This window comes from Delphinapterus leucas, chromosome 17 (genome assembly GCF_059928025.1).
Source record: "Delphinapterus leucas isolate spDelLeu-1000000601 "Yukka" chromosome 17, BTC_Dleu_Yukka2, whole genome shotgun sequence".
Lineage (NCBI taxonomy): Eukaryota > Metazoa > Chordata > Mammalia > Artiodactyla > Monodontidae > Delphinapterus > Delphinapterus leucas.
Genome location: NC_143145.1, coordinates 304,336 through 319,076, shown reverse-complemented (window position 1 = coordinate 319,076; position 14,741 = coordinate 304,336). Strand labels below are relative to the sequence as shown.

The 14,741-nt window shown below is 60.2% G+C and overlaps 2 protein-coding genes across 21 annotated transcripts in view; both read right to left on the bottom strand.

Annotated features, from left to right (window-relative positions):
* Window positions 1–86: 86 nt before the first annotated feature.
* Window positions 87–1,771, bottom strand: C17H8orf82 (chromosome 17 C8orf82 homolog). Of its 2 annotated transcripts, XM_022555487.3 has the most exons (3): window positions 1,492–1,771; window positions 791–839; window positions 87–532 (listed from the first exon to the last, which is right to left on the bottom strand). In XM_022555487.3, the coding sequence occupies exons 1-3, from the start codon at window positions 1,651–1,653 to the stop codon at window positions 87–89; spliced, it is 657 nt and encodes a 218-aa protein (XP_022411195.1). In that variant the 5' UTR covers window positions 1,654–1,771. The 2 variants fall into 2 exon arrangements, with proteins under 2 accessions (XP_022411195.1, XP_089754753.1); XM_089898627.1 differs by lacking the exon at window positions 1,492–1,771 and having other exon boundaries at window positions 791–1,391.
* Window positions 1,772–2,429: 658 nt separating this feature from the next.
* ARHGAP39 (Rho GTPase activating protein 39) overlaps window positions 2,430–14,741 on the bottom strand; it is a 72,092-nt gene continuing 59,780 nt past the window's right edge. For 8 of the 19 annotated variants that reach the window (XM_022555290.3, XM_030764195.2, XM_030764190.2 and 5 more), the window contains 6 exons: window positions 9,414–9,506; window positions 6,202–6,275; window positions 5,674–5,783; window positions 5,376–5,501; window positions 4,084–4,735; window positions 2,430–4,004 (listed from right to left, as the gene is read on the bottom strand). In XM_022555290.3, coding sequence (XP_022410998.1) covers window positions 3,810–4,004; window positions 4,084–4,735; window positions 5,376–5,501; window positions 5,674–5,783; window positions 6,202–6,275; window positions 9,414–9,506 — 1,250 coding nt within the window. In that variant the 3' untranslated portion in view covers window positions 2,430–3,809. Of the gene's footprint in view, window positions 4,005–4,083; window positions 4,736–5,375; window positions 5,576–5,673; window positions 5,784–6,201; window positions 6,276–9,413; window positions 9,507–14,021; window positions 14,287–14,741 lie in introns of those variants that run through there. The other 11 variants (XM_022555295.3, XM_022555298.3, XM_022555291.3 and 8 more) reach the window with 11 other exon arrangements.

Genomic DNA, 14,741 nt, shown 5'->3' with positions numbered 1-14,741 from the left:
GCGCTCTCTCCGGGTGGCGCGTGCGCAGCGACGCAGCCCGGGGGGCGCAGCGGGGCTGGGGGCGCCAGCGGCTGCGACCCCGCCGCTCAGGGCGGCGGGGTGGCGAGCAGCAGCGGGGCCAGGTCCATGGTGAGGGCGAAACGGCTGCCCTGCCAGCGCACGTGCGAGGGCAGCTCGGGCGCGCCGGGCGCGTACTCGAAGCAGGCGCTGAGCTCGAAGGCCAGAGCCGATCGCACCAGGCCCACGCCACCCGCGCGCTCCGGCGCCGGGTGGTAGAGACGCCCATTGGAGGACAGGGGCAGTAGGCGCGCCGGCTCGAAGGGCACGGCCAGGGCCTCGCCGCCGCCGCAGTAGGAGAGGCGCGGGGGCTCGGGGCCAGCGGCCAGCAGGTGCGTGAAGACCACGGGACGGTCCTCGCAGCGTAGGTAGTTGCGCTCTCTGCCGCAGGGCGAGAGGAAGGGGAAGGAGGCCTCGTAGCGCCCGCTGCGGTTGGGTCTCAGGCGGGAGAAGAAGATGACCAGGAACTGCGGGTCTGTGGTGGGGGGGAGGCCGCGACTGCTCAGCATGCCGGGCCCCGAGGCCCCCTAGGCCCTACTGCCCCAGGCAGGGGGCTCGCCCTGGGTCACACCAAGGGCAGACTACGGCGGTCGGACAGCCTCCCAGGCCTCACTCTAGATAGGGGGCTTTTGAGCGCAGGACAGCCAGTGCCCTTGGTGTGGTTGGGCAGCGGGGCCCTTCAGGGCCTTCCCCGAAGGAAGAGGGAAGGTGGGGGAGGAGGGCGCATCAGTACCTTTGAAGCAGGTGATGAAGTTCTTCATTTTGGAGTCATCCAGGAAAAGCTGTAGAGAGGCAGACCGTGGCCCTTGAGTCCCAGGGGGAATCCCGACAGAGCCGGCCCCAGGGAGAGAAGGCCTGGGCGGGCCTGAGCCCGGGCCAGTGTCCGCTTTCTTTGCTTGTCTGTGCACACCGTGTGCAGGGAGGCGCGTGGAAGGTAAGCCTGGGGGCCCTGCAGACTTCTTTCTCCACATCTACCCCGCACCCCCGGCCTTGCTTCCTCATGCACAGGTCCTCTGGGTTGGCATGCCTTTCCCGCGTTTCTTCCCTCCCCCTTTCAAGTTTCTAATGAGATGTGCCCCTCCTCCGCGGAGGCTATCTGACTTGCTTCCTCCTGTATATGTAGGATGCCCCCTCCAGGGCTTCCAAAGCAGGCGGGGCGGCCCCGAGCTGGGGGCCGCAGGATCTGGGGATGCAAAGCGCGCAGGGCGTAACCACGTGTGGGAGGTGGGCCGCTCGGACCTAACCCTCTGGGGCCGGGGCCGGGCGCCCCAGTCTGTCCAGCGCGACTGCGGAGGTCGGGTACCCTTACTTTAAAGACCCCGCCTACTCAGGCCCCGCCCCTCACAGAGTCCTCCCTCTGGCCCCGACCCGCAGAAACCCGGCACCAGGCCCCGCCTCTCACGGGAGCCTCCCTCAGGCCCCGGCCCCGCCCACCTGGCCCTGATGATCCACGTAGTAAAAGTACTCGCGCGTCCGCGGCTCTGGGCTCTGGCCCTGCGTGTAGGAGACGCCCCCGCCCCCACCGTAGGCCCGGGTCCCCGGGGACCGCGCCAAGCCGAGGGCCCAGGGCCGCAGCACTCCGCGCGTCGCCCACATCGTCCTTCCGTGCCGGAAGCGGCCAGAGGGTCACGCGGGGGCGGTGCTGCGCTAACGTAAGTCCCCTGGTGTCGGCGACCTCGCGCTTTGGGTTCCGGCGGCGGCCGCGGAGCTCGTCCCCACTCCCCGGGCTTTGCTTGTTCCCCGGACCCCGGGCGGTTCCGACACTTCCTTCTCTGGGATTTAGGGGCGCGCCGCCCTGCCGTCCGGCTGGGAAAGGGGTGGCGGGGGGGCCTCCCGACGGTGGGGTTCGGGTGTGAGACGCGGGTGCGGGCGATTTCGGGAACAGGGATACGGGCTGGGGACGGGGCGCTGCCGGGCATGCGGGCCCCGTCCCTCCGCCCTCGGAGGCTGGTTGCTCTCACGTGGGCGAGGTACCCGCCCTGTCTCTTCCCCCAACCCCTAGGAAGCCCCCCCCCCACCCCGGTGGAGCAATCTGCCTGTCCAGCCGGGTGCTGAACGGAGAGGTGGTGAATAAACACTGCCTAGAAGCCTATGCCAGCTTGCGGGTAAGGTAGCTCAGAAAAAGCCCCCCTCCCAATCAAGCAGGGCTTTCGGGCTCAGTTGTGATACCCCCCAGGTGCCTCGCACCTTGCGCGCCTACCTGGAGTCTCGTCCCCGTTCCCGGGAAGCTGTCTTGCTCTCCCCCCCACCCCCTGCTGCCCCCATTCATTCTCCCTTGGCCTGGCTTCCACCCTGGTGCCCACACCAGCAACCGACTGGCCGCTGATAGCTGCCCCGCCGCAACTGGAAGGAATGGGATGCGACAGGCTAGCAAGTGTCCATACGTACTTTATTCACACAAAGTGTTGTCATCTCTCGAGTCCGTGCATCATAGCGAGAGTCTGTGGCCGGGCCGCCCCTACCCAGGCCCCGAGACTCCCAGACTGAGGACGCTCCCCCAGTGGACACCAGGCCTCGGCAGGACTGGGTTTTTTTGTTCTTAATAATAAATAAAAACTCAACTCTAAATATATATATATATATATATAACCGGGGAGAAATTAAGTTTTACCACAATTGGAACTCAAAATTACAAATTGGAAAATGTACAAACTGAGAGTCTAGATACCTCCCCTCCACCCACCCACCCTGCCCCCGCCCCGGCTCTGGCCTCGAGGAAGGGCAGTCGCCGGTGCCCCTCTGGTCCCCCAGTTCAGGGCTCCTTCCCTCTCATCTGATGCAGGTCCTGGATGGGGATGGGGCAGGGTTTGATTTTTGGTCAGAAGCCAAGAGGGTGGAGAAGAAAATGAAGGAATGATCTCAACTTGTCTGCAGAGGACGGGAGAGGACTCAAATAAATAACATTTGGGTTAAGACTATGTCATTAGCAAATTTAGTTCTTATATCTTTCGCTCTATTTATATCTCTATACACAGGCGGGTTGGGATGCGGGATAGATTCTGAATTTATAGTTACACGAAGAAAAAATACTCTTGCCCCTCCCCCACCCTGCCCAAAGAATGCCTGCCCAACCCTGCCCCCCACCCCAGAGGACTTTGGCTTGGGGGCCCCTTTCTACCCAGAGAGAGCCTATCGGGCCCAGCACCAGCCAGGTTCTGCTCTGGTGGTGAAAAGCCCAGAGCCCTGGAGCCCCCAAACTCCTGTGCAGTCACCACGGTGGAGGCCACAAGTGGCAGGGGGAGGGGGCGGGAAGGGACTGGGGAGGGCGGAAGTCGCAGATCAGGAGACCCCCCCCAGGTCAGGGGGAGGGCAGAGGAAGAGCAAGATGGGCAGCCGGGCTGGGCCGGGGCCAAGCTGAGCGCAGCAGCCCCAGCAAGGCGGCTCGCCCCAGCAAGGGCGGCTTGTGCTCTCGGGCCGGCCGGGAGGGGCAGTGTCACTTGGCTCCAGGAAACAGAAGGCACTTTCTCGCGGCCGGACCGCGGCTGGCGGTGGGCGCGGCAGCGCCGAACGACACGGCCACGAGGCCCGGGGCGGGGCAGAGGCGCCCTTCCCGCAGCCCCTCTGCCTTGGTTGCGCCTTCAGGCCGAGGGCCCGGGTCGGGGGATGCGGGTTCCAGGGCTGGGGCGGGCATGGGCGGAGCCGGCATGCTACCTCCGCTTCTCGGGCGTCCCCTCCCCCCTCCCCGCGTGCCCCCTGCCCGGGCGCACCCGGGCAGGCTCCGTCCCCACCCTCGGTCCCTCGGTGCCCACGCGCTATAGCACGCCCTCCATGAAGGTGGTGTCCAGGTGCTGGATGAGCACGCGCAGGAAGGACATCTCCTTGCGAGTGTTCTCAAAGATGATGCGCGGGTCGTCCGAGCGGCAGCGCAGGCAGTTGGGCGCCATCACCATGGCCAGGTTGCTGACGTCCATCTTGGTGATGGCCACATTGGCGGGCTGCACGAACACCTGCGCGGGGAGCGGGGAGCTGCGGGTGGGCCGGGGCGGGGCGCGGAGGGGCGGGGCGCGGAGGGGCGGCACCGCCTACCTGGAGGAAACGGATGAGGTAGCACAGCACCAGGCGGTTGATGCGGGGCAGCGCGTGCACCACGGCCACGGCGGCCTCGGGGCTCTCGTAGTGCGCGATGCACTGCTCGTAGAACTCGTGGGGGATCAGGGGCTCCTCCAGCTCCCGGTACCACAGCTTCAGCAGCGACGCTGGGGACGCAGCGCGGGGGTTTCGGCTGGGCGGGGCAGTCGGGGACCCGCCCCACCAGCAGCAAGGGGCGAAAGCGGCCGTGTGTGTCGGGAGTGGGGGCGAGGGGCCAGGACCAGACGGGAGGTGTCCACCTAGCCGTGTGGACTGCGCGGCCGGAGGCCTGCGGGCTCCTGGTCCTGAGGGCCTGGACTGACCCCGAGCGCCGGGAACCAAGAGAGGCTCTGCAGCCACCGTGCGCAGGCAAGCGGAGGGAGGCGCCGCGGAGGCTGTCCAACGGCAGGGGGACGTCTGTGCTGGAAATGGACCAGAGGGCTGTCCCTTCACGACGGAAAGCAGGGAGGGCTGAACCGTCCGAGCTGCTCCTGCTGCTGAGGGGACTGGGGGCTTACCTGGGACGTGGGGGTCCTCCAGGCCTGTAGGCACCTTCCACTGGTCCACCTGTAGCTTCAGGGCATTCACCTCATCAATGTCCCCAGGGACTCTGCCAAGCACAGGGCAGGTCTCAGGGAGGAGGAGCTGGGCTTGCTCAGGGTCAGGGCTGCCTGACCCCTCTCTGCCCAAATGGCCTCTTTCCTACCAGAGGGAAGTGTGGCTGGGGTCCCCTGTCCCAGGCCCCCATCCCTCATCCCTCTGCTGACTGCCCCCAGGCAGATCCCTTCCTCAGAATGGTCCCCGAGGCCCAAACCCATAAGCCTGCTTCCCCACCTGTCCCGGGTCCTGGGTAGGTGAGTCACGACAGCAGGTGCCTGGCCATGTGCCACCCTCCATGGCACAGGGCCATCATCTCCACTCTCAGGTGAGGGCCGTTTGCTGGGCTTGCTGCATCTTTCCAGGCCCTGCCCATGGTCGGTGCCCAAGTACCCTCTGGGCCCCTGCTGGTCATTTCTGCAAGGGCACTGTCCCTGGCTAGCTCTCCTGTCTGGCTTCCGGTGTGCTGCCACTCAGGAGGGAGAGCCCTGCTGACCCACCTCCTAAAGATGGGGCCCTCCCCACCCTCCTGGCCGCAGAGCGCCCGGCCCTTCTATTTGCTCCAAGTTGCCCTCCCTGCCTGCATGCTGGCCTCTCAGGGGGCTTCTCTGGCTGCTCTGAGGCAGGGGCCCGGGGCCCAGGTTGCAGGGCACCTGAAGATGCCTTCCGTCTGGTCACCGTTGAGTGCAAGCACCTCCTCCGACAGCCGAGTCTGCACCCAGGGCAGCTGCCGATCGGGGAAGCGCTCCCTCTGCATGCTCATGACCTCCTGCAGCGCACTGCCAAACATGGACGGGCTGAACACAGCGTTCTTGGCATGCCGGATCTCCTCCACGTTGGGCTTCTTCAGCCCCTGCAAAGGCGGCCCAGCTCTCTGTCCCAGTGTGGCCTGGCGCCCAGCTCCCAGCCCTCCCTCCCCCTACACCCCTGCAAGGGCTGCCCCTGGCTCACCCGCCCTCTTTCCTCCTTCTGTCCTCTCGTCCCTGTGAGCCCCAGGCCCGAGCCGGGGACCCCCAACTCCCTGGCCCCTGAGTCACCAGAGGCGCCTCCTGCTGGGCCACCTGCAGCATCAGAAGCTCCAAGTGGCACCCTCCGCACTGTGAGCCGTTAAGTGCCCCACCTGCCCCCCCTCCCCCCGCCTCCCGCTGGACTCTGTCTAGGCATCGCCGGCGCAGGCTGCCTGTGCACCCCTGCCCGCTGGACCCTGTCTGGGCATCACCGGCACAGGCTGCCCACCCACCCCTGCCCGCTGGACTCTGTCTAGGCATCACCAGCACAGGCTGCCCCCCCTCGCCTCCCGCTGGACTCTGTCTGGGCATCACCGGAACAGGCTGCCCACCCACCTCCGCCCGCTGGATGCTGTCCGGGCATCGCCGGCACAGGCTGCCCCCCTCCTGCCTCCCGCTGGACTCTGTCTGGTTATCACCGGCGCAGGCTGCCCGCCCACCCCTGCGCAGCGGTTCTGGGAGGAGCTCGTACCTTCTTGGCTCCAGTCAGGGCCGCCTTCTGCAGCTTGTGGTAACAGTACTTGGCGTATGTGCTTATTGCCACCCCTGGAAAAGAATGGTGCCAGTTGGCTTGGCATGGATGAGTGGGAGCAGAGGCTGCAGGCCAACCAGTGACTGAGGAGGAAGCAGCAAGAGGGGTGAGGAGAGGTGGCTCCTGCAAGAACCTGGCGCCCAGGCCCAGCCAGCCTCCTGCCTGCTGCTTGCCCCGCCCGGGCAGTGGGTCCTTACACTCCTGGGCCGCCCTTCAGAAGTACGCTCATGTGAAGAGGCAAGGGGGCGCTGCCCTCTCCTCCAGAGGAGCCAGGTTGAAGAAGGAAGCCCTCCGCCAGCCTACCCAACCCTCCCCCTGGCCAGGAAGGTCAGGCTGGGGATGAGGTCTATTCCCCCGAGGGAGTCGCAGGCAGGACAGGGCAGGGCCTGGGGGGGCCCCCTGAGAAGGGTGACCTCCATGTGCTGCACGCCTGCAGGCACTCGGCGCCCATCGCCTTGAGCCAGCACTGGAGGAGGGAGCTTTGCGAGGGGCTGGACAGCAGGCCCAGCTCTCTTGCAGCCCGGCTTCCAGCCAGAGGCACTGGGCAGCCCAGGGAGAGGCCTTAGCCCACAGGACCTCACGCCTGCTTGGTCGAAGGCTGCCTGGGTGGAGATCAGGGAGAGGGAGGCCCAGGGCCTGGCTCACTTGGGAGGGGCATGAGTGTGGAGGGGATGCCCTGTGCCCTGAGCCTGGGTTTCGCTGGGAGGGCAATGCTGGGGAAGGACCACATGGTGACTCTGCCTGAGGGCTGAAGGTGACAGGAGGACTGGTCTCCTTTCTCAAGGGAGGGGGCTTTCTAAAACCTCACCCCTGAAAGCAGAAGTTCTAGCTGGTGGTCATGGAGGGTGGCAGGGCCAGCAATCCGAGGGCAAAGACCTCAGGCCACGGGTCTTTCCAGATACGGTGTGCTGGAGCGGGGGGTGGGGGTGGGGGGCTGGAGGCAAAGGGAGGAGGGGGGAGAGGGAGTGGGAAGGAGACCCCACCCAGGGAGGGTCTGAAAGGTGTGGCGCATCTTTCCTGGCCCAGGCCAAGGGAAGCAGCAGCAAGACAGGAGCCATCTGGGCCGGGCTGCCCCAGACCATGGACAGACAGATGGGCCGACCATGTGCCTCCAGGCTCAGGACAGACCCGCTCCCTGTAAGGCTCTGCCTCTGCTGGGCCTCCCTGCCTGAGGGGTGCCTCTGGACCCAAGTCTCAAATACAAACAGAGTCTTTTTTAAAGGAAGCAGTTGTCTGAGGACACAGGGTTCTGTGAACCTCAGTGTGAAGAACACAAAACATGTCTGATGCGTGTAAACCTTTTCGTTTCTAGTTACCGCAAAATACTTCCGTCGTTATAACTGGTAAGGGGAGTCTGTTTTAGAGTAATCAAAGTGAAAACAAACGTTTCTTATAGGTGTTTAAACCGTGAAGAATCTCTTTCAGGTCCCTGGGGCCCCACAGACCCAAACAGAGAATCCTAGCTGCAGCTACCAATCAGCCAGCTTGGGACACAGCACTTGGAACCTTCCGCCACTGGCCCACGTGGGCAGGATCTGGGCTCAGGGAGAGTGGATGGTGCTCAAGCAAACGGGACCTGGGCTGCAGCTTGAGCACCGGGAGCCCAGAGAGTGCTTGGTGGCAGGGCAGCGGGTGGCGCCTGCTCGCTTTCCGCACCCTGGGAGCATGCCCACCCCTCCCTTGCGTGACAGCCTCCTGTCCCTGGGCTCGGGGCCCGTGGGCAGACTTGCCCTGACCTCGTGTCACAGGGCTTCCTGGGACCAAACCGGCCTCTCCAACAGGCTGTGATCTGAATATCCTTGGGCCACCACCTCTCACCTGGCGATTGTGGTGCAGCCTTTCCAGGCCTTATTTCCTCTCTGTAGGATGGGGACAGGTGCCCATGAAGGGCTGACCTCAGTCTGGCATGGAGTGAGGGCTCAGTTGAGGGCTGCAGCTGCTGGAGTCCGAGCTTTTGTGGGCAGACCAAGGACTGAGGCCTCGTGTGCCTGGAGTCTCAGGGCTGGGGCACCTCTGCTGCCAGGGCACAGCCTCCTGGGCCAAGACTATGGGGTGTCTGAGTGCCCGTGGCCAACCCAGGGAAACCCACATGGTGCTGTGGGGGACTCTGAGTCCACTGCCCCGTTCTGGCCTTGCCAGGGCATGCTCCCACCCAGCGGAGAGATAGCGGCCCCCAGAGCGACCGACAAAGCAGCCCTCCCAGAGCCTCTGCTGCTGTGCCAGGTGCCCAGGCCAAGAACCTCGAAGGCTGCTGGGTGTGGCCAGGACCTGCCACCTCTTGGCACGGACTCTGCTGGGTCCCGGGGGAACTAGCCCCCTCCTCTGACCCACTCGGGGCTCCAGCCACCCCCGGCCCACGGGAGCCTGCACCCTGTGCCCCCAGCCCCCCGTGCCCCCAGCCCCCCCTCACTGCTGCATCGGGACTCCAGTGGATGGGCTCAGTCAGGAGCTCAAAGCTCCTTCCCCAAGGACAGGGCCCCAAGGGCGGCTGGGAAGCCTGGACTGTGGCTGCCCCCCTTCTTCTGGTGAGAGTAGCATGTAGCCAGAGAGCCTCCCAGAGGAAGGGGTGCCAAGGGTGAGTCTCACAGGAAGAAGAGTGGGGCAAGTGTGGGTAACCAGGTACAGGTGGGATGGGGGCTGGTCCCAGGGCCCTGGTGCCAAGAAGGGAGGCTCATGGGACAGAAATGGACGGCTGGGTCTCCTGGCCAGGAGAGCACAGGCTTGGGCTAACAGGGCTTCTCGGGAGCTTGGGTGGGGGTGGGCTGTGCTGGGGGCCCCAGGGCAACAATGCCAGGCTTGGCCCCCAGCCCCAGGGGTGGCCCGGCTGGAGGTCAGGGCTGGGGAGGCACCTGCCCACAGGGCACTCCCTCACTTCGGGGTGCCTCCAGCAGGCCCCGCCCCACTGAGAACCCAGCATGCACGTTGGAAATTGTTCTGAGCACCGTGGAGAAAGGCGCAGGGCAGGTATGGCCTCTCCCAGGAGCCCTGTTGACGACCTGGGCTTCCAGCCCACTCAGGAGGAGACCTGACGGTTAGTGTCCCCCCACTGTCCCCCCAGCCCAGAAGCGGTTAGAGAGAGGAGGCCAGGCGGCCGAGGCCGGAGAGCAGAGCTGTGCAGACGCAGCGCACAGGGGCTGCGGGAGAGGCCCTACCATCCGGCTCCTCAACATAAGGCTTGGGTTTCTTTCTCAACTTGGACTTCTTCTTACTGTTCCTTTCCAGAAGCGCTTTCATGTGCTGTGTCACTGGGGAGCAAACAAAGGGTGAGGCCACAGAACACAAAGAGGAACACGTGCCCACACGGTCCCACTCGGGGCTGACCCTGGGCAGCTGGGAGGTCACTGCCCCAGCCTGCTGGACTCCTCAGAGGGAGATGGGCTGATGCCCCGCCAGAGGTGGAGGGGAGTGCCGGGCGGGGGCGGGTGTCTCGCTCAGAGTCCTGGGCACAGGGGTGGGTGTGTGGGCACACCTGGGTCGTGTGGCTGGGGAGGTGCCAGGAACGTGCCCCTGGGCAGTGGGGAGAGGATGTGGTCAGCTCATGACCCGCTGGCCGACAGAAAGGCAGGGGTAGGGAGCCCCCTGAGAGGGCCGCAGCCCAGCCATCTGGTTCCTACGTGGCTGCGCTCCAGGGGCTGAGTGGGTGCTGAGCGAGAGAGAAGGGGCCTGGCTCCCCTCTCTGGCTGACCTGGGCACCCCCCCCACACACACACCCTGCACAAAATAACTCAGCACTGTCGATCCGGACCCTCCATCCCCCCATCCCGTGCTCTGGAAGGAAGTCGAGGCACACAGCCCACACTGAGGTGGGATTCACGCCTCCCTCATGGTGGACCCTCTTACCTACATAAATTATTTGTAATTTTTTTTCTTTCTTTCGTTTTTTGGCCGCATTGCGCGGCATTCGGGGATCTTAGCTCCCCAACCAGGGATCGAACCCGCACCCCCTGCAGTGGAAGTGTGGAGTCTTAACCACTGGACCACCAGGGAAGTCCCATATATCTATCTAATCATTTATATCAGTATGGGCTTAGGGATATTCAGCTTACGTTGTCGGCTTACAGTTCAATATGACTTTATTCTGTTCCTTAAAGTGCTCTAGCTTTGGCCCCGGGGAGCTCTGTGTCCTGTGACCCGTGTCCTGTGACACGCCCCATCGTCTCCCCTCTGGCACATCCTCCCTTCTGGCACTGCATCTTGTACATTCCCTACCCCAGCCTTAGAATCAGCTGTTTCTCCAGACAGCTCTGGTTCCTTTTAATGGAAAATGGTAGAAACCAAGAGCTGCGGGTCAGGTGTCCTCAATGCTATTGGGGTGTCACTGCTTCTAGGCCCTAGGCTGACAGGGCAAGGAAAGATACATGTGTATACGAGGTTGAAGAGACTCCCTTCTCTTCCAAGTTTTTTAATCAGGAATGGAATGTTGGATTTTGTCGAATGCTTTTTCTACACTTATTGAGATGATCGTATGTTTTTTTTTGTTTACTCTGTTGATATGGCAAATTACATTGATTGATTTTTGAATGTTAAACCAACTTTTCATTCCTCAGATAAACCCCACTTATTCAAGATGCATTATCCTTTTAATATATTCTTGGATTTAATTTGCTAAAATACGGTTCATTTTTGTCCTATCCTCATGAGGGATACTATCTGTGCTTCTCTTTCAAATTTTTGGTAATGCCCTTTTCTAATTTTGATATAGAGAGAATTGGGAAATATTCCCTCCACTTCAATTTTCTGAGTTAATTGCTATACAAACAATGCAATAGTTGATAGAATTCACTAGTGAAGCCATTTGGGCCTGGAATTTTCTTTGTGGGAAAGTTTCATAAGGTACCAATTTCTTTAACAGACATATGATTTTTCTGGTTATCTATTTTTTATTGAGTGATCTTTGGTAGTTTGTGTCTTTCAAGGAATTTGTCCATTTCCTCTAAATCGTCATATTTACTGGCATAATGTTGTTCATAGTATTTCCTTACTATTTTTTTTTTTTTTTTTTGCGGTACGTGGGCCTCTCACCGTTGTGGCCTCTCCCGTTGCAGAGCACAGGCTCCGGACGCGCAGGCTCAGCGGCCATGGCTCACGCGCCCAGCCGCTCTGCGGCATGTGGGATCTTCCCAGACCGGGGCACGAACCCGTGTCCCCTGCATCGGCAGGCGGACTCTCAACCACTCCGCCACCAGGGAAGCCACTCCTTACTTTTTGATATAATTTCCTCTCACTGTTTTTGTTTTTAAGTTTCTTAAAGTAGCTGAGATAACTGATTTATTTCCTAATGCAGACAGTTAGGTGCCATAAATTTCCCTCTAAGTACTGCTTTAGCTGCATCACACAAATTTTAATGTTTTGTTTTCATTTTCTTTCAATTCAAAATACTCTGCACCTTCCTTTTTCATTTTTATTTGACCCATGGATTGTTCAGTAGTATGTTCTTTAGTTTCCAAATACTCAGGGATTTTCCAGATACCTTTATGTTGCTGATTGCCAATTTAATTCCACTGTGGTTAGAGAACACACTTTCTATGACTCACATTCTTCTTTTTTTTTTTTTTTTTAGTATTTATTTTGGCTGTGCCGGGTCTTAGTTGCGGCACGCGGACTTCTTAGTCACGGCACGTGAACTCTTAGTTGCGGCATGCGTGTGGGTTCTACTTCCCTGACCAGGGATCAAACCCGCACCCCCTGCACTGGGAGTGTGGAGTCTTACCCACTGGACCACCAGTCTTACCCACTGGACCACCCTATAACTCACATTCTTTAACCTTTATTGAGACTTGTTTTATGGCTCAGAGTATGGCCTATTTTGAAAAAGTGGCTGAGATCTGAGTCCAGGTGCTCTGGGTGCAGAGTCTTTAACCTTGCCTACTCCATTGTAGCTGCTTTGCTTCCTAAACAGACCTTCAACTAGTCCTTTTGTTTTCAGCTTCGTGGTCACTCCCACTTCCATACCACTGCTGGAGGAAGCTGGCTCCACCCACTGCTGCGCTTTTTAGGGTTTGCTACTTGCTTCGACTCCTCAGCTTCCCCACCACCTGCTTGGGATCCACGTTTCTTGGTCGGCCAAGTCAGTTTCCAGCCACTTGTCCATGTGCTTTTCAGCTTCCAAAGCATAGTTGTTCTTCCTCTTCCATTCTCTTTGTCCTGGTGGGTTTTAGTATTTTGTATTGTGATAAATTATATGTAACATAAAATCTGCCATCTTAACCAGTTTTAATTGTACAGTTCAAGGTATTAATTACATTCATATTACTGTGCAATCGTCACCACCATCCATCTCCAGCACTTCTTCATCTCCCAAAATGGGAAGTCTGTACGAATCAAACAACTCTCCATGTCTCCCTCCCCGTAACCCATGGCACCCACCATTCTGCATGAACTTGACTACTCTAGGGACCTCATACACTTATCTGTCTGATTCGTGCAGTATTTGTCTTTTTGGGTCTGCCTTATCTTACTCAGCATAATGTTTTCAGGATTCAGCTATGTTGTAGCCTGTGCCAGAAGTTCCTTCCCTATTAGGCTGAATAATTCCATTATGTGTACAGATGACATTTTATTTATCTATTCATCTATCAATGGACACCTGGGCTGCTTTCTACCTCTTGGCTATTGTGAATATGCTGCTATGAACATGGGTGTACAAATATCTGTTCATGCTCCTGCTTTCAATTATTTTGGGTATATACCCACAAGTGGAATTGCTGAGTCCTACGATAATTCTATTTTTAATCCTTTGAGAAACTGCCATTCTGTTTTCCATAGTGGCTGCAGCATTTTACATTTCCTTGTGAGGTTTCTTTTTCTGCCTTTAAAAAATTCCTTCACTGTTCTTTTATCGTGAGTTCAGGGTGGAATGCAAGTAAATGCACGTGATCGTCCTGCCATCTTCACCTGGAAGGCAGCGTCTTGCTGTGAAGGCACATGTAGCCCTCAGGGTCTGCAGCCTTCCCGTGTGCTCTTTGTGGAGCATCCCTGCGATGCCTGTGCTGACAGCACGCTTAGGGAAGTTCAGGGCAGAAAGGCTGTGGAGTCACCTGGTGGTGGCTGGTACAAAGGTGTGACCACGTGCGAGCTGATGCTAAGCCAGGGGGTGGGGTCACGTGAATTGGGGTTCACTGTGCGGTACCTTGTTCCCTCGGAGTGGTGACCACACAGCAGATGTCAAACACGTGCTGGCAGACGAATCAAAAGCTTCTGAGGCCAAGGCAGGCAGTGTGGTTCAGGGTGAGGCCCCACACACGGGAGCCAGCTCAGCTCTGCCCCCGTTGGTGCTCCCAGGATGGACTGCATTTCCTTTTTCTAAGCACAGGCTAGGTCCTTCTGGGCTGATGGGGCCTGCCCTCCTGACTGGCAGCCGGCACCCATGTTCTCGACAGGGGCCAGTGGGAGGGAGATCGAGGCCTCTCCTCTGGGCTCAGTGACGAGCAGGGCCTGGCAGAAAACGCCCACCCAGGAGTGGGTCTCAGGGCTGGAGGGCAACCCTGTGCCACAGATGTAAGACCAGATCCCACAGACACAGAACCCTGCTAGCGGGACCACACAGACCCAGCGTGGTCTGTGGGCAGAGACCACCGGGGCCTCAAAACCATGACTGCCAGGCTGAAGCTCGGTTCTCTCAGTCTGGCTCCTATGGCACAGACACTAGGGCGAAAGTGCACTAACCTCCGTGCAAAACCGCAACGTCCAGCTCTTCATGGACGCCCCAGCCAGAGAGGACACAGCCTGGAGCCTCTGGCCTCTGTCCACGGCTCACTCACCTTTCACTCAGCAAGCACTCCTGGGGCCCCCGAGGGCTGTGTGCTGAGCGGTTGACACACACTTCCAAACCTCCAGCTCACGGCAGGGACGTTTCAAGACCTTTTTGGAAGAGGCTGAGGTGAACCATGAAGCCACTGGGGGCCCACCTGCTTCTGGGAAGGTCTGAGAAGACAGAGGCAGGTCCAGGCTGCCCGCTTCGTCCAGGGAGCCCCCTGGGGAGACCCGTCTGCAGTGTTCGGCGATCCTGCTTCAGAAACTGCAAGCCTGAGCAAACATTTCATGGCTTCCAAGATCTGCCCCTAAACGGCTGGTGTGCTGGACGGTGCCTATGCTTCACACACCTTCCCCGGGCCCCCCACTGCCCTGCAGCCCTCATCACTGTGTGCACAGGCCTCAGCCCCCCACACCTGGGCTGGGGCAAAGCCCTGGCTAGACCAGCGTGGATGGCCACTCCCACTGAGCAATCTTTGGCACGGCAGACACTCACAGACACGGACACGGGGTGGCAGACGGCCTGCTGCACTGGCAGGCGCTGCCTGCAGCTCCACCCCCATGCTCACTCTGCCCAGCCCAAGGCGAGCACTGCCGGGCTGGCGGGACCGTGGCCCAGAGTCCTCCCCAAGGAAGGCCAAGCGGGGCCCACACAGACCTGACGCATGGCCTTCAGGAACCCCAGGCAGCCGTCAGCAGGCTGCTGTCCATGGTGGTCCCAACCTCTG